A 15,913-nucleotide genomic window follows, 5' to 3' on the forward strand; every position below is an offset into this window, starting at 1 on the left:
CTTCCAAATGGCAGTGAGATGATTTATTTGGGTCTGCATGCCTTTCCTCTCTCTCCATCTAATTCCTTTTCTTTTGGGAAAGAAGGGGGAAGAGGGAAGGGCATCCTATAAACGGTTATTGGTTCTATCAACTACATTTGAGTCTCTGGGAAATTTAAATTAGAACCAAGACAGCTGCCCAGCAGAGAAAGACCTGAAGGCATTGATCAATAGCTGGCTGAACACCAGCCATCAGTGTGCTCAGGTAGCCAAGAAATCCAACAGCACTGTGGCCTGGATCAGGAATATTGTGGCCAGCAGGACCAAGACAGTGATTTTGCCCCTGTACCAGAGCTGGTGTGGCCACACCTTGACTACTGTGTTAACTTTTGGGCCCCTCACTAGAAGAAAGATGTTGAGCTGCTGGAGTGTGTCCAGAGAAGGGCAATGAAGCTGGTGAAGGGTCTGAAGAACAGGTCTGGTGGGGAGTGACTGAAGGAACTGGGGTGTTTAGCTTGGAGAAAAGGAGGAGACCTCATTGCTCTCTACAGCTACCTGAAAGGAGGTTGCAGTGAGGTTACTCCCAAGTAGCAGTGGGAGTGTAGTGAGTTATTCACAAGTAACTAGCAGTGAGGAGAAATGGCTTCAAGTTTCATCAGAGGAGGTTTGATTTGGATATTAGGAGAAATATGTTTACTGGAAGTGGTCAGGCATTGAAACAAGCTGCCCAGGGAGATGGTGGACTCGCTGTTCCTGGAGGTGTTGAAAAATGTGTAGACATTGCACTTCAGGACATGGTTTAATGGCCACAGTGGAGGTAGTTTCACAGTTGGAGTGGTTGGCTGTATAGGTCTTTTCTATCTGAAAGGACTCTATGACTCTGTAGTTCTAAGCAATGATGCTGTGTGACATAGGAAATGTCTCCTTCTCTGGAGACTTTCCAGGCCTGTCTGGATGTGTTCCTCTGTGATCTGTGTTAGATAGGATTGTCCTTCTCTGGCAGGGGGGTTGGACTCAGTGATCTCCTTGGGTCCGTTCCAACCCCTAATATCCTTTGATCCTGTGATGTAGTTTGTCTTAAGTGTTTGCAAAATAACCAAAAATGTCCTTTATATACAATTTTGGTCCCTTCCAAACTTTCAGGTAAAGAAATATCACATGCCTTTAGCTCTGTATGATCTAGACACCTTCTCAGGACTGTATAATCTGCTTTTTTTGTGAGTACAGGTGAACAAGACTAAATGAGTAGAAGATTCTCAATGGCTTTGTGGTAGTAGGAAGGAGAGACATCAGAATTATTTTTATGCTTTATCATGTCAAATTTGTTAAAAATGGAGGTATAGCATCTCCATATTTGCTTCTTCAATAAAGCCAAGGCTGTGCAAAAAGTCCAGTCACATGGTTGTTGTAGTAGGCCTAAATAGGGCAAAAATGGGCTTATACATGTCCTGGATTGCTCAGGCATGGTTTTGTGCCCTTCCCCCCTCCCCTCTTCTGCTGCAGGGAGAAGCAACTGTGGGAAAGAGGACAAAGAACTTGGAGCCACTGAGTCTAAGGACTCTGGCTTGTCCAGACATGTTCCCTGGCTCCCCTTCCTTCTGTGTTGTGGGAAGCAACTGCAGAAAAGGAAAACGAAAGCTCTGGCTTCACCTATATGGTCAAGCTTGGCAATGTGCCATTCTGATTGGCTAATTTATGTCCAAAGGCCCATTAGTCTCAGGCTGTGTTGATAAAAAGGGATGAGCAGGTAGCACAGAGGTGATGCTGCTGCCCCATTGCATCCTGAACTGCTTGGAAACTCCATTGTCTCGAAATTACCAGGAACAGGCTCTAAATGCCTGCATGCCTTTGACCTGCATAGCCAGCATGACATTGTGCCAAGACTGCACATTGCATTGCATCCTGCCTGCCCCTCTGCAAGGCTTCTGAATTGGGAATCAAGAGGAGCCAGGTCAGAGACTATGCTATAGACTCCCAGCTTCCTGAGAAAAGAGCCTGGGAAGACTCTAAAGCCTCTAACAGCTCTGAGACCACTGACAGCAACCCTTCCACATGCTTTGGGTACTGTCTGATACTATTTTGTGAGTAAATACTTAAAACCTCTTGTAATTCACCAATTGCCTTCTGCCATAAGCAGAAAGGAGCTTCCTGTGTCTTTCTAGTGGGTAAGCAGTATAATTAACTGCAAGAACCTTCTCTTCCAGTACAATGTTTGCATTTGCCACTTTAAGAAATAAGTGCTCCAGTTTTGCCTGTTCCCTGTGTGTGTAAACTTCCAAACCGTGCGTTTCGAACCTTGTGAATGAGTTTTCTGGTGAGATTTAATGTTAATAAGCAGTTTTCATAGTTATTAACAGTCTTTGCCTGGATATCAAATTAAATACAGATTATTAATTTTGTACCATTTTTCACCATGGGAATGTTAGGAATTCACAAGCTGCCACAACAACCCCAAGCAGTGCTATAGGCTGGGGACTGAGTGGCTGGAGAGCAGCCAGGAGGAAAGGGACCTGGGGGTACTGATAGATAGTAAGCTGAACATTGAGCCAGCAGTGTGCCCAGGTGGCCAAGAGAGCCAATGGCATCCTGGCCTGGATCAGGAACAGTGTGGCCAGTAGGACAAGGGAGGTTATTCTTCCCCTGTACTCAGCACTGGTCAGGCCACACCTTGAGTACTGTGTCCAGTTCTGGGCTCCTCAATTCAAGAAAGATGTTGAGGTGCTGGAACATGTCCAGAGAAGGGCAACAAAGCTGGTGAGGGGCCTGGAGCACAAATCCTATGAGGAGAGGTTGAGGGAGCTGGGCTTGTTTAGCCTGGAGAAGAGGAGGCTCAGAGGTGATCTTATTACTGTCTACAACTACCTGAAGGGGCATTGTAGCCAGGTGGGGGGTGGCCTCTTCTCCCAGGTAACCAGCAATAGAACAAGGGGACACAGTCTCAAGTTGTGCCAGGGTAGGTATAGGATGGATATTAGGAAGAAGTTCTTCACAGAGAGAGTGATTGGCATTGGAATGGGCTGCCCAGGGAGGTGGTGGAGGCACCGTCCCTGAGGGCCTTCAAGAAAAGCCTGGATGAGGCACTTAGTGCCATGGTCTAGTTGATTGGTTAGGGCTGGGTGCTAGGTTGGGCTGGATGATCTTGGAGGTCTCTTCCAACCTGGTTGATTCTATGATTCTATGCAGTGATTCTCTGGATATTTCTGGGATGGGAGTAAGGAAAGCTATAAAATATAGCCTGGTGTTGAGGCAATAGAGTCTTGGCTCTTTGTAGGGGTTAAAAATCTCAGGTTGGTTTAGATTTGTCTATAGACCTTTGATCTGGGTTTATATTGGAGAGTCCTAATATATCTGGCTAGACCCCACTCTGTGTGTTATTAAGAGCCAAACTGTTACCTGCTTCACTTTCTCATCGCTGCAATCACCTCTGTTTGCGTCTAAATTCACAAAACACACCTGCAGTGAGAAAGAAGAAAAAGAATCAGTAGCTTATAAAGTTGTATCAGAATAGCAGCAACTCTTTCAAAGTCAATAGAGGTTTCTTTTCTATCCTGGTAGCTGAATGTGCAAAGCCTCTTCCTAGTTGCTGAGAAGTTAGTAAAGGGAATAGCAGGTGAACGTCACGAAAGGAGAACTGGGGAACAAAACTGAGTCATGACTTCTCTGCTCTGACAATCAGCTAATGAATGGGCAAGGGTTGCCAATAAACTATAACACAGGATGTTAGATAAAACAGAGGAAAAGCCAGAAAAGGGCATTTTGTTGGCTATCAGATAAACTCTTCATGTCTTGCTTTTGGAGAAACTTCAGGCACTTGTTGATTAATGTCCCCTAAGTTCAACTGTCAGCTGCTTTTAGAGTTTTCTCCACGTCACATAAATATTGCAGTAAATTTTCTGACTTCCCAAACCCCCTAAGTAAAACTTGAAGACTTGATGAAATAGTTTGTTTTAACCTTGGTCCATGAGCCACTACAGAAGCAGAAGTTTGCAGCAGTGCTAACAGGCAGCAGGACAGCTTCCTACCTATCAAGTGTCTTTGGGACTTGCTGCATATTAATGCTCTTAATGATAAGTTCTTTGCCCCCTTCTTTGACCGTTCTGGATTTCAGTAGCCATTTCATGGCAGTGATGTAACCAGGAACTTCACATCTCAACTCAATTTCATTTATCAAGACTTATTTTTATACATGACTGGAAGGCTGTTTTCCAATATTCAGAAGTAAGATAATCCTCCTCCAGCTTTATCTGAGTCAGAACCAAGGACTCCAAATCACAGCTGACTGTCCTGCCTTGAACACTGCAGTATCTCTTGAGAGATTTATGAGAGTTTGGTATTGCCTCGATTGAAACCAAACCCTGGCACAGATTCAGGCTTGAGTGGAAGGAAGCCAAGCCCTGATTCCAACTAAATTGCAGATCCAGAATTTACCTTTTAAGAGCTAAGTGATTTCTTTTTTAATCTTGTTTTATTTAGCAAACACTAACTGCATCTTTCTACAAATGTAAATGTTCTCTAGAAAAACAAAGTGCTCTAAATTCTCCTCTTGACTAATATGCTTGCCATAGGCATCTGAGCCTCTCTTGTTTGCTGCTCTTATCCCAAGCTAACCCTGACTCCAGTTTCTCTATACACATCCCATTAGGACTATGTGCAGTAACAGCCAGCACGGCAGATGGACAAATCCAGCCAGGCCTCCCATTGTAAACCAATAACATCCCACTGAAAAAACAAAGCTTGCTGCCCTTATAAATAGATTAATGGCACCTCTATATGAACCTAAACCCATATCTTCCAACATTCTCAGCAAAAGTATTTCTCCACCTGACAATGCCAGGACTCAGGATCTGTCCCTGTCATCACTGTTTACGGCTGTCACTAATTCGTAAGACATAGCTAATAAGGTGCTAAAAGCTTTAAGGTATTAAAAATCTCCTCCAGCAACATAACATGGCAGTTACAGGTAATGTCCTAAACATTTTAGTTAATTTCACAGACAGAATCTTTCCTTTCTTTACATGGGGATTTTATATGTTGGCTTTTCACCCATTGGCCACAGGCTGCAATCACAAAGCATTAAGGAATCATGCTCTTGATTCATAGAATCATAGAATCAACCAGGTTGGAAGAGATCTCCAAACTCATCCAGTCCAACCTAGCACCCAGACCTGTCCAATCAACCAGACCATGGCACTAAGTGCCTCAGTCAGGCTTTGCTTCAACACCTCCAGGGATGGCGACTCCACCACCTCCCTGGGCAGCCCATTCCAATGCCAATCACTCTCTCTGCCAACAACTTCCTCCTAGCATCCAGCCTAGACCTCCCCCAGCACAACTTGAGACTGTGTCCCCTTGTTCTGTTGCTGGTTGCTTGGGAGAAAGACCAGCCCTCAGGCCCCTCACCAGCTTTGTTGCCCTTCTCTGGACACGTTCCAGCATCTCAACATCTCTCTTGAATCGAGGAGTCCACAACTGGACACAGCACTCAAGGGGTGGCCTGAACAGTGCTAAGTACAGGGGAAGAATAACCTCCCTTGTCCTGCTGGCCACACTAGTCCTGAGCCAGGCCAGGATGCCATTGGCTCTCTTGGCCACCTGGGCACACTGCTGGCTTATGTTCAGCTACTCTCTACCAGCAGCCCCAGGTGCCTTTCTGCCTGTCTGCTCTCATCCACTCTGCCCCCAGCCTGTAGTGCTGCTTGGGGTTGTTGTGGTCAAAGTGCAGAACCCTGCACTTGGCCTTGTTAAATCTCATCCCATTGGCCTCTGCCCATCCATCCATCCTGTCAAGGTTCCTCTGCAGGGCTCTCCTGCCCTCCAATACATCCACAGCTGCTCCTAGCTTGGTGTCATCTGCAAACTTACTGATGCTGGACTCAATCCCCTGGTCTAGATCATCAGTAAAGATATTGAGCAGGACCAGGCCCAGCACTGGTCCCTGGGGAACACCACTAGTGACTGGCTGCCTACTGGATGTGGCACCATTCACATATGAACTTCCCAGTGCCCACAGAGTTTTGTGGCTATGAATCTGTGAGTGCATGCAGGGAAAGCAGTGTGAGAGACTGTTAATCTGGCACCCAGAGTAGGGATGATGGGAGGTGTGGATCCAGCTTCTTGTCCTCTCAAGTGTGTTTACTGCTGTGCTGGAGGCAGGGCTGTTTGTTTCCAGGTCTTCATGCCAAAGTGGTAAGGTCTGGTTTTGTACTGGGTTCATTGTGATAGCTTTATGAAAAGACTGTGTAGGAGCAGTCATGTCTCTACATATCTTCCAGCCAAATTCAAGACTCTGGTAAACCTTGTTTTGTCCTTTCCTACCTATGTGTTAGCATAGCAATTACAGAATCAGAATGGTTTGGGTTGGAAGGAACCATAAACATCATTTAGTTCCAACTCCTCTACCACAAGCAGAGACACCTCCTCCTAGACCAGATTGCTCAAGGTCCCTGCCTTCCTGGTTTCCACAGCTGGAGTTTCCACAGGCTCTCTGGGCAACCTGTTCCAGTGCCTCACCACCCTTGTGACACGCCAGCACTGCTATCAGTGCCATTGCTACCTGTGCTAGTTTGAAGCTAGCTAGAATGTTTTGGTGAGAAGAATTAGGTTACAGGCTCTGAAAAGGAACAATGGTGATGTCTGCTGCACTCAGAGGCTTGCTGAGGTGGATAAGAACAAGAACACAAACATAGATAACAGAGTTGCTGTCTGGACTTTGAGCTGAACTTCTCTCTCTCTCTAACCTAACCTGCCATCTGTGTGACTAATCCATCTGCTTCCTAACCCCCCTAGCCAACCCTCCAGGCTACTTTGAGCATAAGACAAAGTCTTGGGTGCACTAGAGGAGTGGGAGGAAGGTGGAAGGGTGGTTGTGAGCCCCTCCTGAGGACTCAGGTGTCTGGGAGGGCTGTTGTGTTTCTGTATTACCTTTTCACTTGTCTATTTCTGTATATACTGTAAATATCTGCTTGTCTATTGTGCTAAGCTGTAAATACAAACCTTGATTCACTTTCCAGAGCTGCTGAGTCTAGTTTGGGTGATTTTCCAAAGTTGGGGGGGGGGTGGGGAACACCCAAACCATCACACTACCCTACAGGTTGTTTGCCCTTTGCAGCAGCTGAAAGCAATCATAATTTTGTGTGGTGTGCATGGCACATCACTTACTAATGCTTTGGTAGGAGAAAAACCAGTGCAAGCAGTAATATCTACTACTTAGAGCCACACTCTTTCTTCCATATACTCTAAAAATTCTTTTCAGAACCCACTGAATTTACATAACAAAACTCAGTACTGAATTCAGTTCCCAAACACACTCGTCAAATACCAGTGACATTGGTTTCTTGCCCTGCCAATGCAGTCTGTTTTCAGCACTTTCCCCTTCTGTGGATTTGGCAGTTTTATTTATAGGCAATTTAAAAACAAAAATAGTTCTGCACTGGTGAAAGGCACTGAAGGGCTCATTTACTTGTTCCATCCTGCTGTTTGCATATAGCTTTGCCCTGCTTTAAGCAGGAGGTGGTAGCATGAGATGTCTACAGCGTTTGTCAACGAACTCTGCAGCTCTGTCCTGCCAGGCTCTGCACTATTGCTGCCTTCTAGGAGGACATTCACTGTGAAGCTGGTTTTGTTGGAAATACTTCAGGTGCTCAGAGAGAAAATGATCCACCTGAAAAATCTATTGCTCTTTTCTGCTTGTGTCAGGCAAAATTTAAGCTCCTGCTGGCTTGCATTGCTTGATGAACTTCCGTTAATGATCACAGACACCTCACTCAAGACAAAACAACACTCCAGATATTTCCCTTCTACAAGTTATGAGCTACTGCAGTGATTATGAAGAAAGAGCCAAGGTCAGGTCAGCATTTAATTCTGAGTTTTCTCCTTTTGGATCAGATGCAGGTTGATGTATTTAAACCTAGTTTAACTGCAGCCTAACCTTGTCCTAATCATAGGGTCTTAAACTGTCATACACTTCCCATACAGTTTAACTTCCCATACACTTCTTTTCACCTGGCATCCTGTGTCTTCCCACAACATCTTTTCACTTCCAAAATGTGTCTGCTTTTCACTCACACTGAGCTACTGCCTGGAAACCATTAAGAAACATCAAGGTATTGCCTAGTAAATATTTAATGCAGAGACGGAAACAATAAGGACAGAAACGAGCTGGTGAAGGGTCTAGAGAATAAGTCTCATTTGGAGCTGCTGAGGGAACTGGGGTTGTTTAGTCTGGAGAAGAGGAGTAGTGTAGGTGTCAGCAGCCTTGCTGCTCTGCAGGAAGGTATTTTAAAGCAGCACATTATAGAACCCGAAGGAAGCTCACACATTAGGCTTTGTGTTTGCATAGGAAAGCCATGAGTGCACATTCCTCCTGAGATCATCCTCATTTCCTCTTCCTTAGGGTGTGTGACTGCAGGGTTACATCTCTAAATGATGAAGAGTGGCTGAGGGAAGTGGGATTGCATAATCTGGAGAAGGGGAGGCTGAGGGAAGAGCTGATTGATCTCTACAACTCCCTGAAAGGAGGTTGGAGTGAGGTGGGAGTTGGACTCTTCTCCCTAATATCAGGTGATAGAACATGAGGAGATGCCCTGAAACTGTACCAGGAGAAGTTTAAGTTGGACAGTAGGAGAAATTTCTTTGCTGCAAGGGTGGTCAGGCATTGGAACAGGTTGCCCAGGGAGGTGAACATGGTTTCATGGCCACAATAGTCTTAGGTTGAACTCAATGGTCTTAGAGGTCTTCCACAGCCAAAACAAATCTTTGCTTCTGTGAATTCAGAGCAGGAACTGCAGCTTCCCCTGGCAGCTGCACCTCCCTGCCCTCAGTTTTTTGCCAGAGGTGTTTCTCCTGTGGAACTCAGGGCTTTGTGTAGACCAAGTGTGTGTTCAGTAACACTGATCAGATCCACCCAAATGAGGTTTCCCAGGCAAAATTAATTCAGGCCTTATGAGCAGTGTAAAGAGTTTCAAAGCTTGCTTCTCAGGCAGTGCATTTGGGCAAGAGAAGGACTTCCAGATCCAGATCTCACTCAATCCCCCCCAACCCACCCTTCTATTTTGGGCTCCTGAAAGGTGCTGCAAGAACTCTGTGAGAGGACATCCCTTTTCTTTCCTATTCCATACTGCCTTCAGGAAATCAATAGCTCATACTTCAACTGGGGCAAGACCTACATCTGTCAAGAACTACATGAATTAGGCCAAACATTGTCCCAAATAGCTGTGGATGTGTGTGCATAGAAACAGTTTGACAAGCTACTTGAAGGAGACTTGCGTGAGTGTTGACCAACTACTTTTGTAGGAGTCAAGAGAATAGCAAGGATGCAGCTTCAGTAAAGGAGCACAGTTATGGTTTCTGGTTGCCTGTGTACCAACAGGAATCATTTCAGGTGCTCCTGAGAGCAGTGAAGGAGCAGATTCAAGCTGAGGGGAGAGCAAATAAAAGAGAAGCGAGGGGAGGGAAGGAAATTTCAAAGTTCAGTCAAGGCTGTCTAATTATGCAGTGGCATTTAGGGTTTTGAGAGCATATAGTTAAGATGTCAACTTAACTGACTTGAGGAATCTTTTTAATGTGACTGAAGAAGGCATTCTGCAAGCATGGTAGGCATGGTGAGTCATGATTTTGTTTCAGAAAATTTGTGGGTTCTGAGATGGAAGGCTAGAAGATAGAAGACAGTTATTTTTTGTAGATGCTATCACAAAGCAGCCTTCTAAATATAGGCAGAGAGCAGGAGAGGGCAGCACTGAAGTCAACTCCTGCATATGCAAAAGCAGATGGACCAAGAGGCCCACTTCTTTCAGGGACATGATTGGCTACAGAGCCTCACTCAATGGCTTCAACAACCTGTAACAGATAGGAGTCCTGTGTCTTGATGGAGCCATGTTAAACCATCTCCCACAACAACATACTCCATCAGCAGAAGTTGAGCTTTGGGCTTCAGCTTCTTTCAACTCAAATTTTAAGCCCTGATGGTCTGTGGGAGGCAGGTGAGAAGAACAAAGAAGGCGGCAGGGTGGGTAACTTTGATATGGAGACAGACTGTGTTGCCACCAGTGCTGACAGTGGGAGAAGGAGAAACTGGTGCTTCTGCCCCATCAGAGTTCCTCTTGTGATAACTCTGTAGTCTGCAGGAGCTGGTATCTGATGTGCTTGAAATGCCACACAAAGCTTTCATTCTGCGTGCTAGAGATTAGTGCTTAATTTCCAATCAAGACAAAACTTATGAGTGCATATACTGGAAGGTGTCCAGAGAGGGGTGACAAAGCTGGTGAGGGGCCTGGAGCACAGCCCTGTGAGGAGAGGCTGAGGGAGCTGGGGGCATGCAACCTGGACAAGAGGAGGCTCAGGGGTGACCTCATTGCTGTCTATGACCACCCAAAGGGAGGTTGTAGCCAGGTGGGGTTGGTCTCTTCTCCCAGGCAACCAGCAACAGAACAAGGGGACACAGTCTCAAGTTGTGCTGGGGCAGGTCTAGGCTGAATGTAAGGAGGAAGTTGTTGGCAGAGAGAGTGATTGGCATTGGAATGGGCTGCACAGGGAGGTGGTGGAGTTGCTGTCCCTGGAGGTGTTGAAGCAACACCTGGCTGAGGCACTTAGTGCCATGGTCTAGTTGATTGGCTAGGGCTGGGTGCTAGGTTGGTCTGGACAATCTTGGAAGTCTCCCAACCTGGTTGATTCTGTGATTCTGTGATTCTGTGGTTTAGTTGATTGAATAGAGCTGGGTGCTAGGTTGGACTGGATGATCTTGGAGGTCTCTTTCAAACTTGTTGATTCTATGATTCTATATGGTCAAGGTCTCCTTGTGACAATCTGAAGTCACTTTGACCTTGCTGGATGAAATCCCCAGGGTAAAGTTTCTAAAGGTTCCATGAATATAGATGAAACTGTAAGACTGTCAGTGCACTAGCTGAGTGTGAACTCAAATTTTGATTATACATCAAAAAACCAAGAGAAAACCACCCTTTCATAACTTCTCTACTCAAGGGAACATGGCACTCAGAGTTTACACCTCTCCAGGTGCTGAGAAGTTAAGCTTGAAAGGTTAATGCACAGGTAAGCAGGCTTCTCTAATCCCAGCACTCACATAGCCAGTCAGAAGATCAGCTGTTTTCCAGACTGCTTCATAAGGACAAGAACATGTCCTATCTCTTCTTTTTCCTGTATTCTTGCTGCTTCAGAGACCTCCATTTTTATCACCTGTCAGGGTTAACAACTGGGGCAGAGCTGTCCGGGATGGATAAAGCACATGAGAGCCGACAGATGCTGCGCAAGTCTCCTCCAGCAGAAACAGAGGGCAGTCCCTAACGGCTTAGCTTAAAATGACTGAAGCCTTTGGCAGCCAGATGTTATCTTTGTTACAGAGCTTCGATCAGGCCTGATGAAAAGACAGATCAGGAAGCCACAGCAGGAACAAAGGCTGTGGTGAAAGACTGAGCTGGTAATGTTGAGCAATTAGCATTTTGCTGGCAGTGTCCTGGTGTGAGGAAACACACGAAGTATGCCATGTGTTGTGATCTCAGTGTTCAGAACAAGCTGCCTGAGTCACAGATGAAGTGTAATCTTTTTTGATCACAGAGTGGTTTGGGTTGGAAGGGACCCTAAAGATCATCTAGCTCAATCAGCCCCACCACGGGCAGGTGGAAGAGGGAAGAGTGGGTCTGTGTTTGATCAGAAGTTCCAACAGGCTGGTAAGCACTGGGTCACTAGAGATAAGATCCGGGGGAAGCGGGGCTTGCAAGTATGTGCAAGAGCAGCAGGGAAAGATGGGATGTAACAGATTCCAGAATAAAGGAGGAGCTCCGTTCTCCTTTGCTTGGCCTTTTGGGATGTCCTGGCCATACGTCACAGCTTTCCATATATACCGAGAGCCCAGGGAGCTGGGCTGGAGCAGCAGCAGGCTTACCGCCAGCATGGTGCGGATCCAGTGGGGATGTCTGCCTTGCCAGACAGCTGACCAGCTCTGCTATCTGCACATCTCAGAGCTCTGCTACCTACATATCTCAGAGATCTGCTATCTACACATCTCAGAGCTCTGCTATCTACACATCTCAGAGCTCTGCTACCTACACATCTCAGAGCTCTGCTACCTACACATCTCAGAGCTCTGCTACCTACACATCTCAGAGCTCTGCTACCTACACATCTCAGAGCTCTGCTACCTACACATCTCAGAGCTCTGCTACCTACACATCTCAGAGCTCTGCTACCTACATATCTCAGAGCTCTGCTATCTACACATCTCAGAGCTCTGCTACCTACACATCTCAGAGCTCTGCTACCTACACATCTCAGAGCTCTGCTACCTACACATCTCAGAGCTCTGCTATCTACACATCTCAAGCTCTGCTACCTACACATCTCAGAGCTCTGCTACCTACACATCTCAGAGCTCTGCTATCTACACATCTCAGGAGCTTTGCTGGCCAGTGAGATAGGGTGAGTGTAGCCTGCCCTTTGACCAACAGAGCTACTTGGGATTGTTTGTCTCATCTTACTCAGCATTGTAGTTTCTCTCCCTATGGCTGTAGCATGTAAGCCATAGGTATACCTTTCTCGTTATGGTTTTAGTGTTTAAGCTATAATAAAGTATTGAAACTGTACCCAGAGTGGGGTACCCATGTGTGAGAGCATTCCCTGGCCCCCAGAGAACTCACTGGAACAGCAAGGACACCTTCCACTAGGCCAGCTTGCTCAAGGACCTGTCCTACTTGGCCCTGAACACCTCCAAGGAGGGGGCATCCACAACCTCCCTCATCAACCTGTTCCAGTGTCTCCCCACTCTCACTGTAAAGCATCTCTTGACAATATCTAGTCTAAATCTACCCTCTTCCAGGTACTTTGTACTTCATCTAGTGATTTCCACAAGGTGACCATTAAACATTGACAGTAAACTGTGTGGCCAGGTGGGGTTGGTCTCTTCTGCCAGGCAACCAGCAACAGAACAAGGGGACACAGTCTCAAGTTGTGGCAGAGGAGGTCTAGGCTGGATGTTAGGAGGAAGTTGTTGTCAGAGAGAGTGATTGGCATTGGAATGGGCTGCCCAGGGAGGTGGTGGAGTTGCCATCCCTGAAGGTGTTCATGCAAAGCCTGGATGAGGCACTTAGTGCCATGGTCTGGTTGAGTGGCTAGGGCTGGGTGCTAGGTTGGACTGGATGGTCTTGGAGGTCTCTTTCAACCTGGTTGATTCTATGCCCTCTTCTATGCCCTCCCAGGTTTATACTTGTTATTTTGCTCAGGAACAAATCTACCTTGAAAATAAAATCCCCTGCAGTGGTCTGGTAGGACCATAGTTTTTCCATACCAACAATCCTCAAATGCAAGAAATGGAAAAAGGTTAAGATTAACTCTAACAAAGCTAAATAATGGTATCAGTTATAGCTTATTGGTTTATGTTTATCACTGTTTAATACAGACTGGCCTTGAAATCAGATTTCTCAGCTTTGTTAACTGTCACAGTTATATTACCTTGTCCTCTGAAATTCTACTTCACATTTAAATGGATACAGAGGAAGAAAAAAGAAAATGGTTCTTTGGAGGAGCTTTGCAAAACAGTATTTTGATAACCATCAAAACAGATGACCTTGTCATATAGACAGGAATAAAACACCCAGATGGCTGCATTGCTAGAATCTGCTGGAAAAGGCATTTTATGTCATCTTAATACAAGTGAAAATATGTGAATGTTGTTGGTCATTTTCAAGGAAACCAAGCTCTCAGATAATATCTGGACAGAGTACAGCCCAATGCCACTCCTTTGGTGTTTCCTGTGGGTTACAGTTTGCTCTCATTTAGATGAGTGAAGTAAAAGAATGTTTTTTTCCTGGGACTTCAGCTGAGTTTAGCTCCTAAGGGAGCCCAGCACTCAACTGCTGTGGAACAGACACTTGCTGCTTCAGTGAGGGATGCCTAGTTACAGTGAGTTACAGTGCTGTGGGAAAATCAGGGTGCTCTGAACTAAGATCTAAAGCCAGGAGACTCTGACTTTGGGCTTACAAAAGGTTTCAAGCAATTACATTGTTTTTCTGCTTTTGCACAGATGAAATGAGAATGTGAAGAGGGTTTAGAATTCCAAACCCACCATCCCATCACAGAGCTATTGCTGAGAGCAGAAATGAGTGAGGTTAGACACTCCAATCCCTAAAACCAAGCTCAGAGCACTCGCAGCTGCTGTGCAATTTCACAGACCTCTTCACAAAGAACTGTATCTTCATGGCTCTACATTTAAAAAAGGGATAAAATGTTCAGTAGCATAACAGCATGTAAGAAACAAAACACATCCTGAGAACAGACAGCACCTGCCCAAGATACAGAGGGGAAACCAGGTGGCAATAAATGCCAAGGTAATGCTAGATAATCTGAATATCACTGCATTAGTGTAAGTTCCATGCTGCTCACACTGGGCACAAGGAGCAAGGGAAGGCAGAAACAAGCACAGTCAGATATATATTAATGTAAAGTGACACTGTGAAATTTCATGCCTGAATGACCCAGACCAGGCTGGGGAGGAGACAGCCAACTGCCTTTGCACGTAGCTGCCTTCCTGCTCCTACCCCTGGGCTCCCTGCGCACAGATGCTAACATTTGAAGCAAGCGAAATAACTACCAAGTGTCATCAGGGAGAGCTCCAAGTGCAAGAACAGCCTGTTCTGAACTGGCCTGTCCTGCTGAGGGGATAGAGCCGCTGCTGAAGGACTGTGTGCTGGTCAGCACCTGGGCTGTGTTTGTGCTCACAGCTGCTGTCAGTCCTGGGCTCAGCCCTCACACATGGCTGTATCCCACACCTCCCCAGGTTTAGGCACTCAAACTACTGTTTCCCTTTGCACCCAGGAACTGCCTGCACAATTGTTTCTCCCTGCCATCTCTGCTAGGGTTCAGTCTCTTTCTCACTTCTGTTTGTAGAAGATTAAGCTTCATGAGCAGACTACAGTGTGTGGATACTGTGGTGGAGTGACAGGGGTGAGAAGTCACTTCTGCCACCTGAATTCTGTCCTATCATAGAATGGTTTGGGTTCAAAAGGACCTTAAAGATCATCTAGTTCCAAACCTCTGCCATGGGCAGGGACACCTCCCATGGACCAGGTTGCTGAAGGCCTCTTCCAATCTGACCTGGAACACCTCCAGGGACAGGGCATCTAACCCTCCCTGGGCAACCTGTTCCAGTGTCTCAGCATCCTCACTGTAAAGAATGTCTTCTTAATATCCAATAGAAATATCTTCCAGCTTAAAAGCATCGCCTCTTGTCCTATCACTACAAGCCCTTGTAAAAAGTCCCTCCCCTGCTTTCTTGCCGCCCTCTCTGAGTACTGGAAGGCTGCTCTAAGGTCTAGCTGGAGCCTTCTTTTCTCTAGGCTGAACAGCCCAAACTCTCTCAGCCTGTCCCCACTGGGGAGTTGCTCCAGCCCTCTTATCATCTTAGTGACCTCTTCAACAGTTGCATGTCCTTCTGTCCTGCTGCTACGTTGGCATTTGGATACCACACGATCATAATGCACCAACTGACATAGATTACAAACAAAGAAGACATGTTTAAGAGTGTCCTTTATGTTACAGAGCCATAAACTCAAGTGTTTGGATATGGCAGATATGCAGTTCTCTGCTTCTGCAGTCTTGTTGTTCACTGAAGCAGGCAGAGATCCTGTGGTGCAGAAACATGAGTACTGGAGGTGCAATTGGGGTTGCACAAGCCATCTGTACACAGTTCTGGTTTTCAAGTCTTGTCTCTTCAGCTTGAAGTCATTTACTTTAAAACAGATACTAAAAATTATCTGGGAGGAGGGTATATGATGTACCTGAATCTGGATTTTACTGGGGAGACAAAACAAGCCTCTCCTGCAGCACTTCAAAGTGTTGATCTTAGCTCTCTACAGTGCACCTCACCAGATAATTTATCAGTTAGGGACAGTTTTGAACTCAGTCAGAGGGGGGAATATAGAATCATAGAATC

At 46.0% G+C, this 15,913-nt stretch overlaps 1 protein-coding gene across 8 annotated transcripts in view; it reads right to left on the bottom strand.

Moving 5' to 3' along the window:
- Positions 1-15,913, bottom strand: part of SPHKAP (SPHK1 interactor, AKAP domain containing) — a 94,771-nt gene that overhangs the window by 34,644 nt on the left and 44,214 nt on the right. For all 8 annotated transcript variants that reach the window (XR_010307138.1, XM_064165078.1, XM_064165079.1 and 5 more), the window contains exon 4: positions 3,373-3,432. Coding sequence is in view for 7 of the 8 variants with exons in the window: in XM_064165078.1 (XP_064021148.1) it covers positions 3,373-3,432 (60 nt within the window). In the remaining variant the exon portion in view is untranslated. The remainder of the gene's footprint in view (positions 1-3,372; positions 3,433-15,913) is intronic.

This window comes from Pogoniulus pusillus, chromosome 26 (assembly GCF_015220805.1).
Source record: "Pogoniulus pusillus isolate bPogPus1 chromosome 26, bPogPus1.pri, whole genome shotgun sequence".
In the NCBI taxonomy this organism is placed as follows: Eukaryota; Metazoa; Chordata; class Aves; order Piciformes; family Lybiidae; genus Pogoniulus; species Pogoniulus pusillus.